The 21,535-nt window shown below is 36.3% G+C and overlaps 1 protein-coding gene across 3 annotated transcripts in view; it reads left to right on the forward strand.

Annotated features, from left to right (window-relative positions):
- Window positions 1-21,535, forward strand: part of RABGAP1L (RAB GTPase activating protein 1 like) — a 748,424-nt gene that overhangs the window by 198,254 nt on the left and 528,635 nt on the right. For all 3 annotated transcript variants that reach the window (XM_078077989.1, XM_078077987.1, XM_078077988.1), the window contains exons 12-13: window positions 6,636-6,729; window positions 21,376-21,526. In XM_078077989.1, coding sequence (XP_077934115.1) covers window positions 6,636-6,729; window positions 21,376-21,526 — 245 coding nt within the window. The remainder of the gene's footprint in view (window positions 1-6,635; window positions 6,730-21,375; window positions 21,527-21,535) is intronic.

Below are 21,535 nucleotides of genomic sequence, written 5' to 3' on the forward strand. Positions count from 1 at the left end.
GCCCCATATTCAGTCAAAATATGAGAGGTCCTTCTGGTCACTCCCTCCCTCCAAACCGGGGCAGTTTCATGTCTTTTTAGGGAATTGGCCCGATTCCTCATCTTTCTCTTTCCAGTGTTTTCTTTTCCAATTACCTTAAGTGTATAAACATATTCTAAAAATAAAGCAGTAACAAATAAATATTTCCATTTATTCCACAGTTGAGTGTTACTGTGTGCTAAATCCTATTATATAAAGACAAGATATACTCCTAGCCCTCACAGAGCTTGGATTTCAAGAAAAGGAAAAAGATATGTAAAACATGAAAGTTATAGATATTAAATGCCTGGATCAATAATGAAAACAGGCATGTGTTCATGGAAGTCTGATGGATATTATTGTAGGAGTCTGTACAGGAGCCAGAAAGGAAGAACGGGCCAATTTTCTGGGGCGTGGGGCTTGATAAAGGAGTGTAATGCCTGAATTGACGATGCAGTTCTTTTTAGCTGTATTACTCTCTTACCTTCCCATATCTCATGAGCTTGGATAAAGAAAAGTCTACATTTATTGTTGCCACTTCCTGCTCAAAACTTGCACTCCAGCTTCTCCCCCGTACTGTACATCATAGGAATTCAAATTTGTTGAATGAAAATGGCTTTTAATAGTTAACATGCCTGCCTTTGCCAGGCACTATAATATATGTGTTTTGCACATAATAACTTGCTTAATTGGTACAACTACAGTATAAGATAGATAGTGTTTGTTATTTTTCCCATTTTACAAATAGGCAGCTGAATCACAGAGTAACTTAACCAGGATCGCAGCTAGTAAGTGGTGAAACCGGGTTTCAGAACCATGCATTTTCCCTCCAGAATCCATTATGAATGACTGAATGGACCTGGTTCCCTTTACCCATGTCTGCACATAGATGCCCACGTACTAAAGGTCACTAATTTTCAAGGCATACATTTTTTTTTTTTTTGTAGTTGTAATGGATTTTTCTTTCTTCCATCTTTTCCCCTCCAGTTATCAATTCAGGAAACTTTTAACCTCTTCACTGTGTTTCTTACTGCACTTTGGTTTCCAGTGTCTTTTTCTTTTCTTTCTTTTTTAAAAAAATATTTATTTATTTATCTATCTATCTATTTATTCATTCATTCATTTATTTGAGAGAGAGAGAGCATGCGCACAAGCAGGGGGGCGGGGCGGGGGTGGGGGAGAAGGAGGTTCCCCACTGAGCAGGGAGCCTGATGCAGAACTCGATCCCAGGACCCTGGGAGCATGACCCAAGCCAAGGGCAGATGCTTATCTGATGGAGCCACGCAGGCGTCCTCCAGTATCTTTCATTTTCATTTTTTTTTAGGTTTATTTCTTTCATTCTACCTAGAGACTCCATCGTATCTAATATAGTAACTTTATGTTTCTTTAGCCTCCTTTCTTCTTGTCTAGCAGGATGGCCAATAAGTATTTAAAACACCCACGGTGAGTTGTTTCTGCAGCAAGGAAGATAGATCTGGCTTACTTTTGAGGTCACTAGGTTATCAGTTTATTTTTATTCTTCCTGAGTGTCAAGGGGATTATACCCCTGAAACTTGTCCATTTAAATCTCTTGCTCTCAATTCAGTGTTTCTAGGGCATGTTGCTTTAAATGTGCCTGCCTTTTCCATTCTTGGCTCTGGCTTCCAACATTTACTAGATGTTGGCACTTGGCACAGACTGGTATCTGCTAAATGCCAAGCACAGTCTCCCATGAAAAAATGGTAAACAAACAAATAAAAAAACTAAAGAGAGGTAGCATTTGACTCTGGATTCAAACTGAGGTTGAATTCTATCTCTCCATCACCTATTAGAAGGGTAACCTTGAGCAAGTTACTTAACCTCTCTGTGCCTCAGTTTTCTTATTTTGAAAGTGGGCAAATGAGTAGTGACTACCTTATTAGGTTTTTTAGGGAATACAATGAGTTAGTGTCTGTAAAATTTAAGAACTGTGTTTAGAATAGAGATTAAAAAAAAAAAGGCAGACATTCAATAAAAGCCTAGGATTCCTGTCTTCTTTGGCTAAGTCCTATTTTTTGTCCAAATATTTGGCTCCTGACTTGATGTGGTTTCTGCCTTAATTGTTCATCAGGGATCTAGTTTTTACTTCATTGTGTGTGCCCGTTTCCCCCCTTTCTCTTTGTGGTTCTCCTACTAATCTAGGTGTTTACAGTTCTAATTCCTTTTTGTGGTGGAAAATAACTTGGGAGATTGTCGGGAAACAGTACCTTGTTGTTGTCAGTGATAATTTTATTGCATATTAGTAGGGGTTTATAATAATGAAATAGGCTTTTGTTTTTTTCTGTAGCAACAGGGATTATTTAAAAGATAAAAGTCCTTTCCCCATGCTTATTATAGTTATGTGTACTTATTTTAAAAGATAAGAATATTTATAGAAAAGAAACTTAAAAGTGAAAGATGTGTTCCCTCAGTATTTATTGAATGCCTGCTATGTGAGAAGATACTGTTAGGTGCTGCAACATAATTGTTCTTAATAGTTTGGTATATAATCTTACAGCTGTTTTTATTTATTTTTTTATTTTATTTTTTTTTTTTTTTAAAGATTTTATTTATTTATTTGAGAGAGAGAGAATGAGAGAGAACACATGAGAGGGGGGAGGGTCAGAGGGAGAAGCAGACTCCCTGCCGAGCAGGGAGCCCGATGTGGGACTCGATCCAGGGACTCCAGGATCATGACCTGAGCCGAAGGCAGTCGCTTAACCAACTGAGCCACCCAGGCGCCCCTTACAGCTGTTTTTAAAGGTCTTTGTAATCATATAAGTAATACTACTTGCTGAAATAAAACCATACTTAAAAATTACTCCTTTGTTTCTTGCTTTTCATCACAAAATAATGTGTTTTAGATGGTTTTCATATAGCATATAAAGATCTAGTCAATCTTAAACTATTGGATAGTATTCTTTGGAATGGATGTACCATAATTTAGTTAATGCAACTTCTTTTTTTTAATAAAGATTTTATTTATTTATTTGCGAGAGAGAATGAGAGTGAGAGAGAGAAAGCACAAGCGGGGGTAGGGAGAGGGAGAAGCAGATTTACTACTGAGCAGGGAGCCCAACGCGGGGCTCAATCCCAGGACTCTGGATCACAGCCTGAGCTGAAGGCAGACGCTTAGCCAACTGAGCCACCCAGGTGCTCCTAGTTAATGCAATTTCGACTGAAGAATTCCTGATAGTTTTCAGTTATTATTACAAGCAGTGATACGACGAAATCCTTTTACATCTGTCTATTTAGCATATGTATTCCTGGAGAATAAATTTTTAGAAGTGGAGTTGCTGAGTCAAATGATGTATTAATTTGGACTCTTAATACATTTAAAAAGATTACTGTTCTATAAACATCAGCTTTCTTGCCTGTTTCCCCATATTTTCATCAACACTAGATATAATTATTCTTAATGCTGTCTTTTTCTGTTTCATTGTTTTAATTTGAATGACAAAATTATTGAGATAAGGCTTTCTTTAACATCTTTAATTGGCCAGTTATTTTTTTATACAACTGTACTAGGTTTAATTGGCCCAATTTTCTGTTGGATTTTTTTAGTTTATTTGAATATTAAGACCATTTGTCAAATGTTGGGAATTTTTTTTTTGTTTTTTTCATATACGCTATACCTTGCTTCATATAAGTTTTTTTTTTTTTTTAAAGATTTTATTTATTTTCTTTTTGAGAGAGAGAAAGTACAAGCAGGGGGAGCTGCAGGCAGGGGGAAAAGTAGGCTCCGTACTGAGCAAGGAGCCCGATGCAGGACTCAATCCCAGGACTCTGGGATCATGACCCGAGTCGAAGGCAGACGCTTAACGGACTGAGCCACCCAGGCGTCCCTTCATATAAGCTTTTAATTTATAGGTAGTCAGATTTCTTAATCTTTCTTATGGCATCTTTGTTTTGTTTTACTCCTTTCCCTAAAAGAATAAGAAGAATCGGAGATTCTCTGTGTCAGTAGTACTTTCTGATTTTTATTAAAACCAAGATTAATGATTTGTTTTCTTTTTTTCTTTTTCCTTTTCATTGTGTCCTTAGATTTTGGTCTCCAATTTAGCATATACAACTTCATCAAATACTTTGGAACCTTGCTGTGTTATTATTTACTATGGAGCAAAATAGAGTATAAGGTGGGACCATCTTGGACCCTGCTTAATTGAAATCCAATTTATATTATAAGTACTCATACTTGGTACCAATTTATAAGAAGAGTGATCAGCAGTCCGTTTGCCTGATAGTCTAAGTTTAACCTTTTTTCTAGTGTAAGTTTTAATAGTGTCCTTTTTCATTCTCAAAAAGCACCTCAGTTTAGATGAAAAAATTACAAGGATTATAAGGGATAGTTGTTTACATTGAGAGTTTTTTAGAATATTTTAATATTTAAGGCTTCAGTTGTTTCTGTTTACAGTATTCCTCCAATACTTAGCAATACTTCATTTGCTTTAGCTTTTTAAAAATCTCTCATTTCTATTATTTTCATGAAGAACTTGTTGCAAAGTTCACAGAATTGCTTATGTGAGGTATTTCTAGAGCAGTGATGTTCGTGTCTACCTTCTTGAACTTCATTCCAGTATCCAGAATAATGTTTACTTTTTGAACAGTGTCCTAAACATGTTGAAGCATTTGTCCGTGTGTGCATATGTTTTCGTTATACTTTACTAAATATGTGATAAAATCTTTTTGTGTGAATATGATCAAATCTTTTAAGCTGGCCAAATAAACCTTCCTTTATTGTATTGGTTTTTTTTTGGTGTTGATGCTATCCACTGATATGAATTGGTTTATACTTGGATCATTGGCTTTGTTGTATGCTAAGTAATAACTGTTCTTAACACTGATCCCTGTGGGATTCACTTAATGCCAGTACTTATTGTACTGTAACAACGTTGATAAAACATTGGTCCTTGCTATGAGCCAGACAGATTTTTATATAGCTTATTTTATCATTCAGGTAATACTTCTTCAGACTTTTTCTTATATAGTACTGTGTCAAGGTGCTTGTTGTAATGTAGATAAATTGTGCCCATTACATTTCCTTTCTCTAGCAGCTCTGTTACCACTTGAAAGATTTACACAGCTCTGGAACAGTCACTTCTCTGAAGAAGACATACAAATGGCTAACAGACACATGAAAAAATATTCATCATCAGCCATCAGGGAAATTCAAATCAAAACCACATTGAGATACCACCTTACACCAGTTAGAATGGCAAAAATTGACAAGGCAGGAAACAACAAATATTGGAGAGGGTGTGGAGAAAGGGGAACCCTCTTATACTGTTGGTGGGAATGCAAGTTGGTACAGCCACTTTGGAAAACAGTGTGGAGGTTCCTCAAAAATTTAAAAATAGAGCTACCCTATGACCCAGCAATTGCACTCCTGGGTATTTACCCCAAAGACACAGATGTAGTGAAAAGAAGGGCCATATGCACCCCAATGTTCATAGCAGCAATGTCCACAATAGCCAAACTGTGGAAAGAGCCGAGATGCCCTTCAACAGATGAATGGATAAAGAAGATGTGGTCCATATATACAATGGAATATTATTCATCCATCAGAAAGGATGAATACCCAACTTTTACATCAACATGGATGGGACTGGAGGAGATTATGCTAAGTGAAATAAGTCAAGCAGAGAAAGTCAATTATCATGATTTCACTTATTTGTGGAACATAAGGAATAACATGGAGGACATTAGGAGAAGGAAGGGAAAAATGAAGGGGGGGAAATCAGAGGGGGAGACGAACCATGAGAGACTATGGACTCTGAGAAACAAACAGGGTTTTAGAGGGGAGGGGGGTGGGGGGTTGGGTTAGCCTGGTGATGGGTATTAAGGAGGGCATGTATTGCATGGAGCACTGGGCGTTATATGCAGACAATGAATCATGGAACACTACATCAAAAACTAATGAAGTACTATGTGGGGACTAACATAACATAATTAAAAAAAAGAAAAAAAAGATTTACACAGCTTACACTTACTCATTTTCATCACTGATTGTAAACTGTAACTCAACCAGTTGTGTTCTTTCTAAAACTATTACTTTATATTATGGGATATTTTATAAAGTTGTAATTTTAAAAAGCCCAAATAGTTTAATTTTTCCTTTAGTCAAAAATATTTGTACTTATGAATATATCTTTAAAACCTTAAAATTTTTCTTGTATTTCTAGTTGTTTGGTGTTTGTATTATAATATATTTCTTGGTGTTATATATTGATATATATATCTGATTCTTGATTTCAGTGTTGGCATCACTAATAAAATATTAATATTTGAGAATATTAATCTGGTGATTAGAATATCACATAGGGATTTCTAATTGTGTTACCATTAGCTTTAAAATTTTATCCTCTTGGGATAAAGTTATTTATATATAGTTATTTTCAATTTCATATATATAAACTGTGAATAGGAATTTTCATAAAATGTTTATGCTTTGAGAATATATTTAGGCACTAAAGATAATGTTAATGAAGGTTTTTTGCAATGGGCATAATAGAAGAAGTTTGTTTTATTAGACACATAGTGATGTTTCTTGCTTTATAATACATAAATATCAGATATATAGTATGATGTTTGTCATTTTTGCTTTTGTGTTTCTTCTGCAGAGAGTGATAATGAACTCTCAAGTGGAACAGGTGATGTGTCTAAGGATTGTCCTGAGAAGATCCTGTATTCTTGGGGAGAATTGCTAGGAAGATGGTAAAAATTTATTTTTTTGTATTGAAAATTTTACATTTACATAGTTGATGTTAATTTGTCTTATTAATTAAAATCTATATGTTTATCTTAATATTTTAATGTACTTTAAAAACATAAAAGTTAAAACATAATTCATGGACACTGTTTATGTTTGGCTGGGTCTTCCATCCAGTGTGGTCTTATTTAACTTACTTTTGGAAGATACGTTTGTCTTATTGTGTCATGTAGACATAACATTGCTCACAGTAGTCAACTGTGTGCTTTATTGCTAAAACATGTAAATATCTATCGTTAAAGGGTCATATTTCCTTTCTCTACTAAGTCTGTTACCATGAAAAGGGGCTGTACTGCATAGAATTGCTCATTTCACCACTGATTATAAACTGTAACTCAGTCTGTTTTATTCTTTCTGACTAAAACTGTTACTTTATATTTTGGAGTATTTTATCTAGAACTACAAAAAAGGGGTACTTTGTATTTATTATGCCTATGCTGTTTATATCTATTACAGGTAAGTTTTTTAAAGAGGTAATCATGACTATAATTTGTTAGTAAAATTGAAAAATCTTACCAACAAATCATTCTGCCATACCATATATAGAAACCACGATTTATTATTGAGTATACATGTCAAAATACATGCATGCTGGTGGTCCAGGAGAAGCTACTAAGTTTGGGCAGAATTTCACACATTTTGTACAGTAAAGTAGAAGAAAGAAAAATTAAAATTTTATCTTTTTAAGAGACAAGTGAATGCTTCTATGATAATTTCCTATACACATCCTGAGAGACTCCTGATTTAATTTAGGAGATACATTATGGTTCTGAGGGTCAGAAAGCTCATGACTTCTCACTGTAAAATCTGGAGAATAGTTATGTCAACTTCCTGACCAAAGTGTTGAATCTATTATGTTTTGTTTTTGTTTTTGTTTTTTAAAAGAGATGCCCTAAGAGTAAGGGAGGGCTTACTGCCTCCCCTAATTAAACAAAGAAAATTTAATCTTATTTATCTCACACATACAAATGTGAAATGAACACATCTTAGAGAGTTTATTTAACTCATTAATTAATGGGAACCAGTAAGATATTAGAACCAATCAAAATGAGAATTCAATTTAGAGATTTATATTCTCTTCCTGATAATTCACTTGCATAGTCATGAACAGGAATTATTTTCATGGCTATGGACAAAAAACTTACACATTGTTATCAGTTTTCTACACATCTGTTGAGAGTTGTAAATTTGCCTAGTTAAAGACAAATAGAGACATACACCTCTGTCATCTCAGATAATTCCCAGAAGGGGCAACATTCCATAGAAAAGGTGTTCAGTAGTCTCTTTAGCCCATTTCAAAAACTTTTCACAATTTTTCCCTGTACTACATCCAGAAGCTAATTGATTCATGTAAACATTGTCCACCTTTCTAAATTTATCTCATATGTTTTTACTGATTTGTTATTGCCCCCTTTAAGATAAATTTTCATTTTCTAAGGCCCTGAGTTAGTGTTAAAGTTATTCATGACGCTGGTTAAAGGTGGTAAGGAAGACTTTATTCAAGGAGGGAGAGCTATCATGGTAGGTGTAGGGATCACTGAAATGAGGTCTTGCAGTACGGGAGAGGGACTGGGCTCAACTCCAAATATGGCAAGTGCAAATTTATAGCCAATAGAGAATTACTAAGAGGAAACGTCAAGGGTAGAGGGGCTCCTGGCTAAACTGACCTAACAGGATTCTTGCTAAAGGTGGATCAGGATGATTGGACATCGCCTGAGGATGGTGGAAGATGAGGAACTCAATTAGAAATCAAGGGTGATCAGATACTGAGGATGGGGGATCCTGGCTAAACTGACTTAGTAGGATTCTTGCTAAAGTTGGACAATGCAGAGATGAACATGGAAGCTTAAAAGTCAGGGCCTGTTTAAGAAGAGAGTTCAGGTGAGCCTGAGTAGAGTTTGGTCAAAAAGAGAATCTTTGTCATTAGTTAATAGAATTCTGTAGGACAGTTAGGTGTGGGGAGTGGGGGAGGGGTGCTGGTCAGAGCAAGAAGATTGTTAGTCAGAGTCCAGTTGAGAAAGCAGAAGCCATGCCAGCCTTTTCAGACAGAATTGGTTCCTGGTGTATCAGAATGCCCAACAACAGAAAGAGGACGCTGACATAACCCAAGTAGTAAGAAGCAGCAGTATCCTCTAGAGGTGGAGAAAAAAAAAGGAAGAAGTGTTGTAAACAGAATCTAGGACTTCAGGGAGGTCTCCTGAGGAGCTGGTGCAGGGACTTCTGAAGAAGGCTGCCCAGCTGGTTGCTTGGGCTTCTAAGGATGCTCAGAGCAGCAAGGGTTTAGAAGGACCTGTGGGGGAGGGTCATTTGGTTAGTTCTTGGCTTCTGCAGAGTTACCCAGACATCTGAGCCGGTAGGGGGACACTATGTGATTGGTGCTGATATTTCCTAGAGCACCTGGCAGGTATCAGTAATTCTCAGGTATAGCTACTACTGGCAATACAATCCTTTCTTTTCTTCTACCTTTCGATTGCTACCATTGTTAACTTATTGGCAGAACCTAACTTGGAAACTAAATTTTACAAGGTTGTAGGATATAAGGTAAATATGCAAAAATCAATCTTATTTCTGTATTCTAGCAATGAAAAATTGGAAATAGTAATTTAAAGCCATATAAAGGCACTAGAAAAAAACATGAAGCATTTAGGTAGAAATTGAACAAACTGTTACTAGATCTATATGTTGAAGAAGTAGAAAACAGTAATGAAAGAAATCAAAGAAGACCTCAATAAATGGAAAAATATACCATGTTTATAGAATGAAAGTCTCAGTATTGTTAAGATTTCCATTCTGCCCATATTAGTCTTTGAGATCAATGTAACTTCAATCAAAATCCTAGTGGAATTTTTTTGGTAGCAACTGAAAAGCTGATTCTAAAATTTATACAGAAAGCAAAGTAACTGGAATAGCCAAAACACTTAAAAATGAACAAATTTGGGAGACACATACTACCTGATTTCAGGGCTTACCATCAAGCTGTAGTAATCAAGACATCATTGATGAAAGGATAGACACATAGATCAAAGGTGCAGAATAGAGAGTTCAGAAATAGAGCCACACAATGTAAATAGACATTTCTCCAGAGAAGACATACTGATGGCCAGCCAGCACATGAAAAGGTGCTTAACATCTTTTGCCACTAGGGGAGTGCAAATCAAAACCACAATGAGATACCACTTTACATCTACAGGGTAGATGGAAAGCTACACACTGGGAGAGAATATTTGCAAAACAGTTATCTGATAAAAGACTTGTATCCAGAATATAAAAAAATTCTCAAAACTCAATACTAAAAAACCCCCCAAAAACCCCCATTTAAAAATAAGCAAAAGATCTGGGGGCACCTGGTGGCTCAGTTGGTTGGGCGGCTGCCTTCGGCTCAGGTCATGATCCTGGAGTCCCAGGATCGAGTCCCGCATCGGGCTCCCTGCTCAGCGGGGAGTCTGCTTCTCCCTCTGACCTTCCCCCCTCTCCTGCTCTCTCTCTCTCTCATTCTCTCTCTCAAGTAAATAAAAAAAAATAAAATAAGCAAAAGATCTGAACAGATACTTCACCAAAGAAGACATTTTGGATTACAAATAAGCCCATGAAAAAATGCTAAACAACATTAGTCATTAGGGAAATACTAATTAAATCCACAATGAGGTACTACTATACTACTATACACATTCAAATGACTAAAATAAAACAAAACAACAGCAAAAAAGCATTGTAATACTAAGAGCTAGCAAGGATACATACATAGCAACTGCAGCTCTCATATTTTGCTCGTGAGGATGCAAAATGGTGTAGCTGTTTTGGAAAGTTTGGCATATTCTTATAAAGTTGAACACATACTTATTACACTACCCAGCAATTCCAATTCCACTCCTATGTATTTACCCAAGTGAAATGAAAACCTGTATACAAAAGTCTGCAACATCTTTGTTCATAATTGCCCCAAACTGGAAACAATCCAAATGCTCTCCAACATGGATCAACTAACTGGCATCCAGTCAGTGGAATATTCCTGAGCAATTAAAAGAATGAACTACTGATACACACAACAACATGATGGATCTCAAATGCATTATGTTAAGGGAAATATGTCAGATTTGAATGACTAAATACTACATGATTTCATTTATATAAGATTCTAGAAAAGCCAAAACTATCATGATAGAAAATTTATCAGTAGCTGCCAAGAATTGATCATGTTGGGTGGTGTTGTCTACAAGAGAGCATAGAATTTTTGAACTGTCCTATATTTTGGTTATAGTGATGACCACACAACTATATGAATTTGTCAAAACTCACAGAACTGGGGTAAATTTTACACTGCATAAATTGTACCTTAAATGGCAAAAAAAATCCAAACCCCAAAAACCTAGAGTATTAATCCTGAGCATTTTAATTGCTGAAGCACAAAATGCTACTACTATATCAGAAAAACAAAAGAAGAAGAAAAGACCCAAGTGCTTATTTTATATTGTGCACTACACAATACATCAGAACAAGTAATAAATATGAATGAAGGTAAGGAAATGGGAAAAAAAAAAGGAGAAAGACAAGAATGAAATTCATAGCTTATACATAGAGTAGCTCTTTGAAGTGTATGCTTTTCTTAGGTCAGTGCCTTCGTTATCCCTTGTATTCACATTCCTCTCTCTTTGATTTGTAGTATTTAGTGTAGGAATCACTGTCTCAAACTAATTTTTCTATTTTAACCCTTCAAAGTTATGTCAAATGCACATGACCTCCTCAAAGTTACTATTGTCTTACAGGTCCCTACCCTATCACAGTGCCTAGAATATGGTAGGTGCTCAACAAAAATTTATTGAATGTATTTATGAATGAAAATTCTTGACTTACAGATTTCTGTCCCTTCAAGTCTATGAAAATTTTACACAGCTACATTTGGTACTTGATTATTTTTTTTCTAGATTGTAAGTAGATTCATTTTTCACAGGGCGGTTACTTGACCACTTTGTGTCTCGATCATGTCATGTTATGGTGAGGTGTTTTGACTTAAACATTTTGGAAGTATCATTCTGGCTTTGAAGTGAAAAATAAATTATACGAAAGCAAAGACAGAAGCAGGCAGAATAGTTAGAAGACTAATATAAATAAACCAGGAGAGAGATGATGATGTCTTATGCCATGTTGTGATCAGATTCTGGATTTATTTTGAGACAGAGCTGATAGAATTTGCTTATGTTTCCTGTGTGGCCTGAGACAAAGAAATAACTGACTGATGATGCCAATGCCAAGGTTTTTGGCTTGAACAACTAGGTCTCGCATTTACTTAAATATGAAAGACAAGAGGAGGAAGAACACCTTTGGAGGATAAAATCAAGATTTTGGAGATGTTGAGATGCCTTGTAGACATCCAAATAAATGTGTACTTTAGTCAGTTACATGTTAGATTGAGTTTAAGGGAAAGGTAAGAATGGAAATAGGAGTTTGGGAGCCAATTAGTGTATAGATGATTTTTAAAGCTGTTAGAATGGACAAGTTTACTGAGGGAGCGAATAGAGAAGTCATCCAGAGACCAGACCCTTGTCCATTCCAGTGTTTGGAGGTTGGAGAGATGAGGAGGATCACATAAAGGAGTCCAAGAAAGCACAGCCTGTAAAGGTAGGAGAAGAAACAAGATAGAAATCAAAGGAACTAAGTCTCTCAAGAAGAAGGGAATGATTAGTTGCTCATAGGTCAAGTCAGAGTAAGCTGAGAATTTTACTTGATCCAGCTATTCGCTTGTCACTGATGACCCTGACAAGAACCTCTCAGTGGAGAGGTAAGAATGAAAACTTGATTAGACTATGTCTAAGAAGAAAGATAATCAGCAGGTATAGGGACCTCTTCAGAGTAGTTTTGCTATAAAAGGATGACAAGAAATAGGGACATGTTAGGAAGTGCATGTGGATCGAGAGGTTATTCTAAAAATTAAAATGGTCAATTTAGTATGTCGTATGTTGTTGGAAATAATCTAGGAGAGAAAATTTGATAATGCCAGAGGGAGAAGACAGTTGCAAGAGAAGTCATTGAATAGGCAAGAAGAGATGGATTTGTTGATTAATGGAGGAGTTGTATTTAGGAGCACAGACAGTTCATTGTAATAGGAGGAAAGAGGGGGCATGGCTACAAAGTAATAACTGACTTAAGTTTACCTACTATGTGCCAGGTGTTACCCTGAGCACTTTAGATGCCTTACTCTAGTCATCACAGCAGCCCTCTGAGGTAGGGACTATTATTATCTTTATTTTAGAGATGAGACACTGGGGGCACCTGGGTGGCTCAGTAGGTTAAGCATCTGTCTTGGACTCAGGTCATGATCCCAGGGTCCTGGGATCGAGCCCCCGTATCAGGCTACCCGCTCAACGGGGAGCCTGCTTCTCCCTCTGCTGCTCCCCCTGCTTGTGCTCTCACGCTCTTTCTGTCAGATAAATAAAATCTTAAAAAAAAAAAAAGGAGAGACTGAGGTGCAGCTATGTTAAGAAGCTAGTATAAAAATGTATAGAAGATAATGGCAATGAATAGGTAACTTGCTCAAGAGCCAGTAAGTAATTTGCCCATGATCATGCAATGAGTAAATGACCACGTCAGGATTTGAATCTAGACAGTCTGGCTCCAGAGCCAGAACTTTTTTAGCCAAGTGGACAGGTGCCATTCTGAAATGTGGGTAGATTACTGGATTGGTTTTTATAGAAGAATGTATAAGTTTTAATGAGAGGGAGAGAATAAATTAGGAAGTTGATTCCCTTGCCAGCCTTCTAGTAGGAATTTAAAGAGAGACCATGAGAATGGCAGGAACACAAATTACTTTGGTGACTAAATAAATAGCAAATTGAGAGCTTTGCTGTTTTTATAAAATACAAGATTTATAACTTGGTTGGAACATACATTTTATGAAGCATCTTCCTAGGCTTTAGGAGATACATAGATAAACACACAGTTCCTACCTTTGAGGTTCATAATGAAGAAAGATAGGAATGTATACTCATACCAGACCATTTTAATAAACTAACTGAAACACTGAGTTGTTTCATGTTTCTTGACCATTTTATTATTTTTTCCTATAGGATGATTTCATCCAAATGAAAAAAAAAAAATTATCTACTCTCTCTTAGGAACTGTACTAGCCATTGCTGATTTAAAGATGAATAGGAGATAATTCCTACCTCCAAGGAGTTTGCCATCTTACAGAGGCATATAAACATTTAAAGATAATTGTGATGTCATGGATATGCAAAAGTGAGAAAATAATATAGAGTAAAGCCTCATATGCCCACCATCCAACTTCAGTAGTTATCAACATAGTAAAGACAATCCTCAACAAATTTTTTAAAGCTAAAATTGCTATGGGGCTTTTTATTATTTAGGAAGAAACTGTTAATAGAGAACCTGGTTGGGAGGTAATTGCATGGGTTGATGAGATCTTACCAAACTCGTGGGCCTTATAGGGAGAGGAGGTTCCAAGTGAGGAAAGACTTTGGAGGTAGAATTGACAGGGCTTCTCAGCTATAATTCAATGTACTTTTTTTTAGAAATAAAATATTTTTCTAAATTATATTTTTAGTAGTGGACTTCAAGAAATCCATTGAAAGAATCTGAGGAAACTATTTCATTTTTTAAAATTTTATTTAAATTAACTTAATTAAATACAGTATATTATTAGTTTAAGAGGTAGAGTTCAGTGATTCATCAGTTGCATATAACACCCAGTGCTCATTACATCACATGCCCTGCTTAATGTCCATTTCCCCTCCAGCAACCCTCAGTTTGTTTTCTATAGTTAAGTGTCTCTAATGGTTTGTCTCCTCTCTGATTTCATCTTATTTTATTTTTCCCTCCCTTCCCCTATGATCCTCTTGTTTTGTTTCTTAAATTCCTCATATAAGTGAAATCATATAATTGTCTTTCTCTGACTGGCTTATTTCCCTTAGCATAACACCCTCTAGTTCCATCCACATTGTTGCAAATGGTAAGATTTCATTTTTTTGATGGCTGAGTAATATTGCATTGTATGTATGTACCACATCTTCTTTATCTATTCATCTGTCGAAGGACATCTGGGCTCTTTCCATAGTTTGGCTATTGTGGACATTGCTGCTATAAACATTGGGGTACAGGTGCCCCTTTGGATCACTATGTGAGGAAACTATTTTAAACAACTAAGAGAACTGATTTTTTGACATTTACAAAACTTGCTGCATCTTCTACAATTCAAATATTTTTATTTTATTTGGCTCATTATCGCAGTTGTGTCATGATAACTCATACGCGTAAAAAGGGTAAAATTTGCCTAATTGAGAGAAGTTTATATCGACTATACAAAGATTGATAAAAATTTTTAATTGCTCTTGGAGTATCTTTTTTAAACATTAGTGTTCTTTACATTTAGAAGCTTTTGATGAGTCTTAGCAATACTGGTTAGGTATTTAAATGAAGTTATTTTTGTGATTTATTTAGGTAAAGCACCTGTTGTATAAAATACTTCAGTTTTGCTTTGGGGATATTTTTCTTTAAAGTGAGGAGACATCCTGTGTTCTTTTTTTTTTTTTAAAGACTTTATATATTTGTCAGAGAGAGAGAGCGAGCCAGCGCACAAGCAGGGGGAGTGGCCAGCAGAGGGAGAAGCAGGCTCCCCACTGAGCAAGGAGCCGGATGAGGGACTCCATCCCAGGCCCCTGGGATCATGACCTGAGCTGAAAGCAGACGCTTAAATGACTGAGCATCAGCGCTTAAATGACTGAGCCACCCAGGTGTCCCTTTAGCCTGTGTTCTTAATGAGCTTTTTTTTTTTTTAAAGATTTTTATTTATTTATTTGACAGAGACAGCGAGAGAGGGAACACAGCAGGGGGAGTGGGAGAGGGAGAAGCAGGATTCCCACCGAGCAGGGAACCCAACATGGGGCTCGATCCCAGGACCCTGGGATCATGACCTGAGCTGAAGGCAGCCGCTCAACCGACTGAGCCACTCAGGCTAAAATATATTAACTAAAAATATAGTTGAAAGTATTTTAACTTCGTATACAACAGCTAGATCACTGTATTGAAATAAAGTGAAACTTTTAGGGATAAAATCAGAATTCAGTTAATTAAATATACCACTAGAAAGATGTAAAGGGAAAAAATTTAATACGAATTTGAAATTATCAGAAAGAAATAAAGATAGTATGGAAAAGAAAGCTAAAAACAGAATGTATAAGAAGTTTAGTAGTGGTGTCTTGAAGAAGTTAAGGTGTCTTGAAGAAATAACTGCGGGAAAAAAAATGAGTGTACTAGAGTTGGGGAAGAGCGCCAATAACAGGGAGAGAAGAAGAGAGGAGATATCTGTGATGGGAGGACTTGGAAAATCCAAACTAGAAAGTGGTATTAAGATTTTTGGACATGCTGAATATATTCAAAATAGTAGTGCTGATGACCAGAGTATTAAATTATTGAGGGAATTTAAGGAATTGGGCAGAATTATTTCTGGATAACTGCTTCTGGTTTTGAAATTGTGTGGAAGCTGTTGAGATTTTTGAAGACTAGAAAAACAGAGTACTGCTTCTGAAAACTTAGGTATAAAGGTCAAATTTTGTAGCAGGAAGATTTCCTAACCAAAAATACTAAGTGAATATCTGAGGTAAAAATTAGATATTGGTTTATTGAATAAAACCATCTTCAAACTATTCATTCTCTTTTATTAGAATATCAGAAAATTGATATATATTTAGGAGGCACTTTGTGTTCTTCATGGCTATACTCACCAAGGGGGAAAGTGTTGTCTTAATATGTGGTCTCTCAGCCTAACCAAGCATCAACAAACTGCTGGGAGAACAATATAAAATATAAGCTCAGAGGAAACCTGAAAGACTAGAATCACTAAGCATGAACATTTATAGCTTTCTTCCTTTTCACATTAACATATAATGTTCCGTTTTTTTCAACTGAGGAAAAATGCTCCTCTCTACCCCCAAATCAAAATACATGTTCTTGATTTTCAGAATGACATTTAATCTGTCTTTTTTCTTGAAGTTTTTCTTTTTCAAAGACTTTAGTTATGTATTTGAAAGAGAGAGAAAGAGAGAACAAGAGAAAGAGCACAAGTGGGGGTGGATGCAGAGGCAGAGGGAGAAGCAGACTCCCCTCTGAGCAGAGAGCCTAACGTGGGATCATGACCTGAGCCGAAGGAGACGCTTAACCGACTGAGCCACCCAGGCGCCCCTCTTGAAGTTTTACTTAATGTAGCTTGTTTAATTTAATTAAGACCTAGGTTTACATATTTCGATCTTCTCACTGTTTGGGGAAGGAGAAGTCCCTGTCTTTTAGTTTCAGTTCTAGTTGTTCTTTTTCCTGAGAGAACCTTTTAAAATGGGTCAAGCCACTGTCCTCACATTCTCCTGTCTTCCAGCCACCTACTTCCCTTCTGTCAAAATTGCCCTAATTCCATCAGTTACCACTCAGTGTCATTCAGTGGCTTTTCTTCTCATCTCTTGATTTCTCTCGTTAAGTGTCTGCCTTCAGCTCAGGTCATGATCCCAGGGTTCTGGGATCGAGTTCCGCATTGGGCTCCCTGCTCTGCGGGAAGCCTGCTTCTCCCTCCCCCATACCCCCTGCTTGTGTTCCCTCTCTGGCTGTCTCTCTCTCTGTCAAATAAATAAAATCTTAAAAAAAAAAAAAAAAGAATTGGTATCTTCCCTTTGAAATTCTCTCTGGACAATTTTGGAAATAGAACAATTCTTATATGCTTAGATAATTTCAAGAAAAGATGCCTCTTTTGAAGGTAACTAGGTGAATTCATGGCAGCTCGATGATCTTATTAAAATCTTTTAAGAGAATATTTGCTTTTAAAAAAGCATTCTTTTTTTTTTTTTTTTTGCTTAGCCTTAGTAGTTGATCATATTAATTTAATTTTATAAATCTGTTCACTCATTTATCTAAAATATATTGAATGCTTTCTCTGTGCCACGCACCTGTTCTAAGTACTTGGGGTGCAAAAGGATAGAAAACAGAGATTCTTGCCCTTCTGGAATTTATATTTATGTTATAAAAACTACCTGATTACTATATATTTAGTATATATCTGCTTTATGTGTGACTTTTTAAATAATTAGATGCCTCTTGTTTCCGCGTAAAACTAGTTGCCTATTTCTAGGTCTCTTGATAGCTGCAGTTAATGTTTTATTAAAGCAATGGCCATAGGTAGTTATTAATAGGTAGTTTTATCAGAAATATTGAAAGCAATGATTATTTCCGTAAATTGCTATTTCATTTGAGTCCTCCCCGGTCACAGATGTATACTAGTAGTATTTGGCTTGATATCCCTTAGTGCCCCTTAAGTATTAGGGTGCTGTATGCAATATAGTTACTGTATGATTACCAGGAAAATCAGTAAATTAAAGCTGTTAATCATGTAGCGTTATGAATTACCTAGTTCTTTTTAAATATCAGTCTATAAAGATAAATAGAACCTAGGTTTTTAAGAGAGGAGAAAATATTTTTTTCCATAATGCTTGGCCAGACAGATGGCTAAGGGTCAGCTAGAAGCTGAATGTTGATTGAGTTGAATCATATTGTGGTAAAATGTTCATTAGGGGTGTATGCATGTGTATGTATGCATGTGTAGGAAAAGATATTCCAAATACAAAATCTTATTTTAAATCATTATACAAAATTATATTTGCCAGCAGTATTGGAAATATATCATAGTACGACAAGTGAATGTTAGGAAGATGTACGTGTTCTAGGGTGAATAGAATTGGTGGCAGTGGAGATAGGGAGAAGTGCATGGAATTTGGAAAGGTCAGGAAAGCAATGCATTAGACTTGTTGATGGATTACTATAGGACAGAGAGTAATGTCAACAGTAACTCCTAGGTTTCTAATTTGGATAGATTGTGGTGACAGTCACTGAGATGGGATACCCTGGAGAACAAGGTTTAGGAAGAAAATATAGATTAAGATTTGTACATGTTGATTTTGAGGCACCTTTGAGCCTGTGGAACTCCAAACACATGGGCATGGGTGAAAACACTCAGAGACTAGAGAGCCATGAGAAGTAGACCACCGAGGAAAGTGTGAAGAGAGCACCCACAACGCTTGGGAGGTTCGCAGAGGAGAAGCAACAGCAGTGGGGTTTGTGAGGGGGAAGAGAGAGGGCTTTGTCATTGAAACCAAAGGAAGCCAAGTGGTCAATAGTGAAAGGATTGAAAAATGTCCCTTGAACTTAGTGGCATGGAGAGAGGTCATGTATTACTTCAGTGAAAACTAAGGAGAGATGCAGAAGCCATGTTGAGCTGAATTGAGGAATGAGTGGGAGAGGAGGAAATAGAGGTAATGACTATTTAACAACTCTTTTGAGAAATTTGTTGTTGCAGGGTAGGAGACCGTATGATAGCTAGAGGGTTATGTGGGGTTGAGGAAAACTTTCTTTTACATAGGAGGTGTGCATTAGAGTTTTAATAGCTGTGGATACACTGATGACTTTACTGATCTATCTAACATGTAGCATATATTTAATTACTTTGCTATTCCCCTTATATTATGGGACTTAAAATTCAGAATATTTTGCATTTAATTTCAGAGGAAATAAGCTTAGACCTTTGTACACTCTTGTTTTTAGTTAGTTCAGTTTTTTACCTTAAGAGTACAGAAACTCAGCTACCCTCAAACAACGTATGTTTTTCCTATTCAAAAGTATAATCAGAACCAAATAAATTGTGAGAAAGATCATTAAATGATTGATCCTGGCTCTCTTATGGCATAATATTCTTTTGCTAATATTATACTCAGCTGATAGCAAAGAAGAGGCAGCTGGAAGGAGGTTACATGTATTAGATAGTTTACTCAGGTGTAAGTCTTCTCGAGAATACTACTCAAGAAATTTTGTGGAGCATATTTAGCTTTGTTGTTTTTACAAATTAAAGTTATATTTTAGTTTAAGTCCATGAGAGAAATTTAAAGAATTGAAATGACTTTCTTTGTGTATAATTATAAAAGAATTTAAGATCATTGTGAATATTTCAAACAGCAGAGGAAAATAAAAGAAGTACTTTTCCTCTTAATTCTATTGCACATATATTTTGGAGTATATTCTTCTATATTCTTTTCCAATACAGGCTGAGCTTAGGTTTCAAAATATTATGTGTTAGAGAAAGAGAGGGAGCAAGAGAGGGAGGGAGAGAGAGAATGAATATGTATTTAAAATAATACTATATATAAAATTTTGAGAGAGGGAGAGACAGAGAATATATATTTAAAATTATATCATATATGCTATTTTGAAACTTGCTTTTTTCACTTAGCATAATTCTGGTCCCTAATGTGCAATAGTATTTTAAATCATATAAGCTCTACCTCCTTTTATTTCATTTTGCTCCAAGCCAATCAGTATCGGCAGCTTAGGTTCTCTAACTCAGCACTATAAAAGTTGTCTTTGAAGAGGCTGAAAGAAAGCAGAATAGATATGCACTTGATGGCCTATTAAAAATATTAATGGGTTGAATTTACTTGAGATTTTGAGTTATGGAAGTTATAACAGTTTTTCCAAAATGGCCAGATTATGACCGAATGGGAAAAGAATGGAACATATTTTCAGAGGGAGGGTCTGCTAAAAGTGAGGTCTGGGCTGGAGATGGAAGAGTATGCATAAGCTAGAGAAGTTGGTGAAGTAGATGGGAGGTCAGTTTTAGAAAATAGATGTATTGGTTCTATGACTTTTAAGGCTAAAACTTGAAACCAGAGCCTGAACGTTAGATCAAACCAGAGTACATCATCAAGGTTTGGAGTACGGATGGTAACACCAGGGTCAGCTCTAAGAGATCAAAACTGAGCAACAAATACAAGTAGAGATAAAATCTGAGCAAAGGGGCATAAAACATAGCTCCAGGTTCAAGCTAGGCACCAGGAAAACGTTGAGGAATGGAATTTATATTCACAAGACTGGGAACTGCAAGTCAGTTTCCTTGTTCAGTTGGGCAGATTATTAGAGTAGCATACTTACTATGTCATCATTGACTTCATGACAACAAATATTTGCCTTTGTTTCGTTTCTAAATACCCTTGGCTAATAAGTATATGCTACTCCTCTAGCAAGGTGAAGTTGTATAGGTTGTATAGGTTTTGTAGGAAAGGTCTACGTCCTTCATTTAGGGAGTACTTTGGGTCAGGATGTAGGGGTATAGTCAAGACATGAGAGTCCTGTGATCCACCTTCAGCATTCTGTTCCCCCATCCCCTGCCGTACCCACACCATTAGCCAACTTGCCCTACGTTCATGTCAAGGGATTCAGATGGTTCTTTTCATGCCTTGAAATGCTTCCCAGAAATATATAATTAACACATTCATTTTTATGAATAAGTTCATAGGATGATTTTAAACAGTAAATGAGAGGAAGTAAAAATTTTCTTGACGGTAGAATAACACGGTTCACCAATAAAGAAGATAGGACTGGGGAACAACGTCCAGGACATCACTGAGCTACTGATGGTATTTCATGCCCTTTCCCAGTTTTTCTCTCAACCCAGGCTTACATTTTTATGTAAATTCATTAGCATACTTTTCATAACAACAGCAGTTCAGCAGTGGTGAAGAGAGTATGAATGGTTTGTTTTCTTGTTTTCTTAGGCACAGTAACCTTGGTGCACGACCAAAGGGGCTGTCCACTCTGGTGAAAAGTGGCGTCCCCGAAGCCCTCAGGGCAGAGGTGTGGCAGTTATTAGCAGGCTGCCATGACAACCAGGCAATGCTGGATAGATACCGACTTCTTATCACAAAGGTAGGAAGC

Source organism: Halichoerus grypus, chromosome 7 (genome assembly GCF_964656455.1).
Source record: "Halichoerus grypus chromosome 7, mHalGry1.hap1.1, whole genome shotgun sequence".
NCBI lineage: Eukaryota > Metazoa > Chordata > Mammalia > Carnivora > Phocidae > Halichoerus > Halichoerus grypus.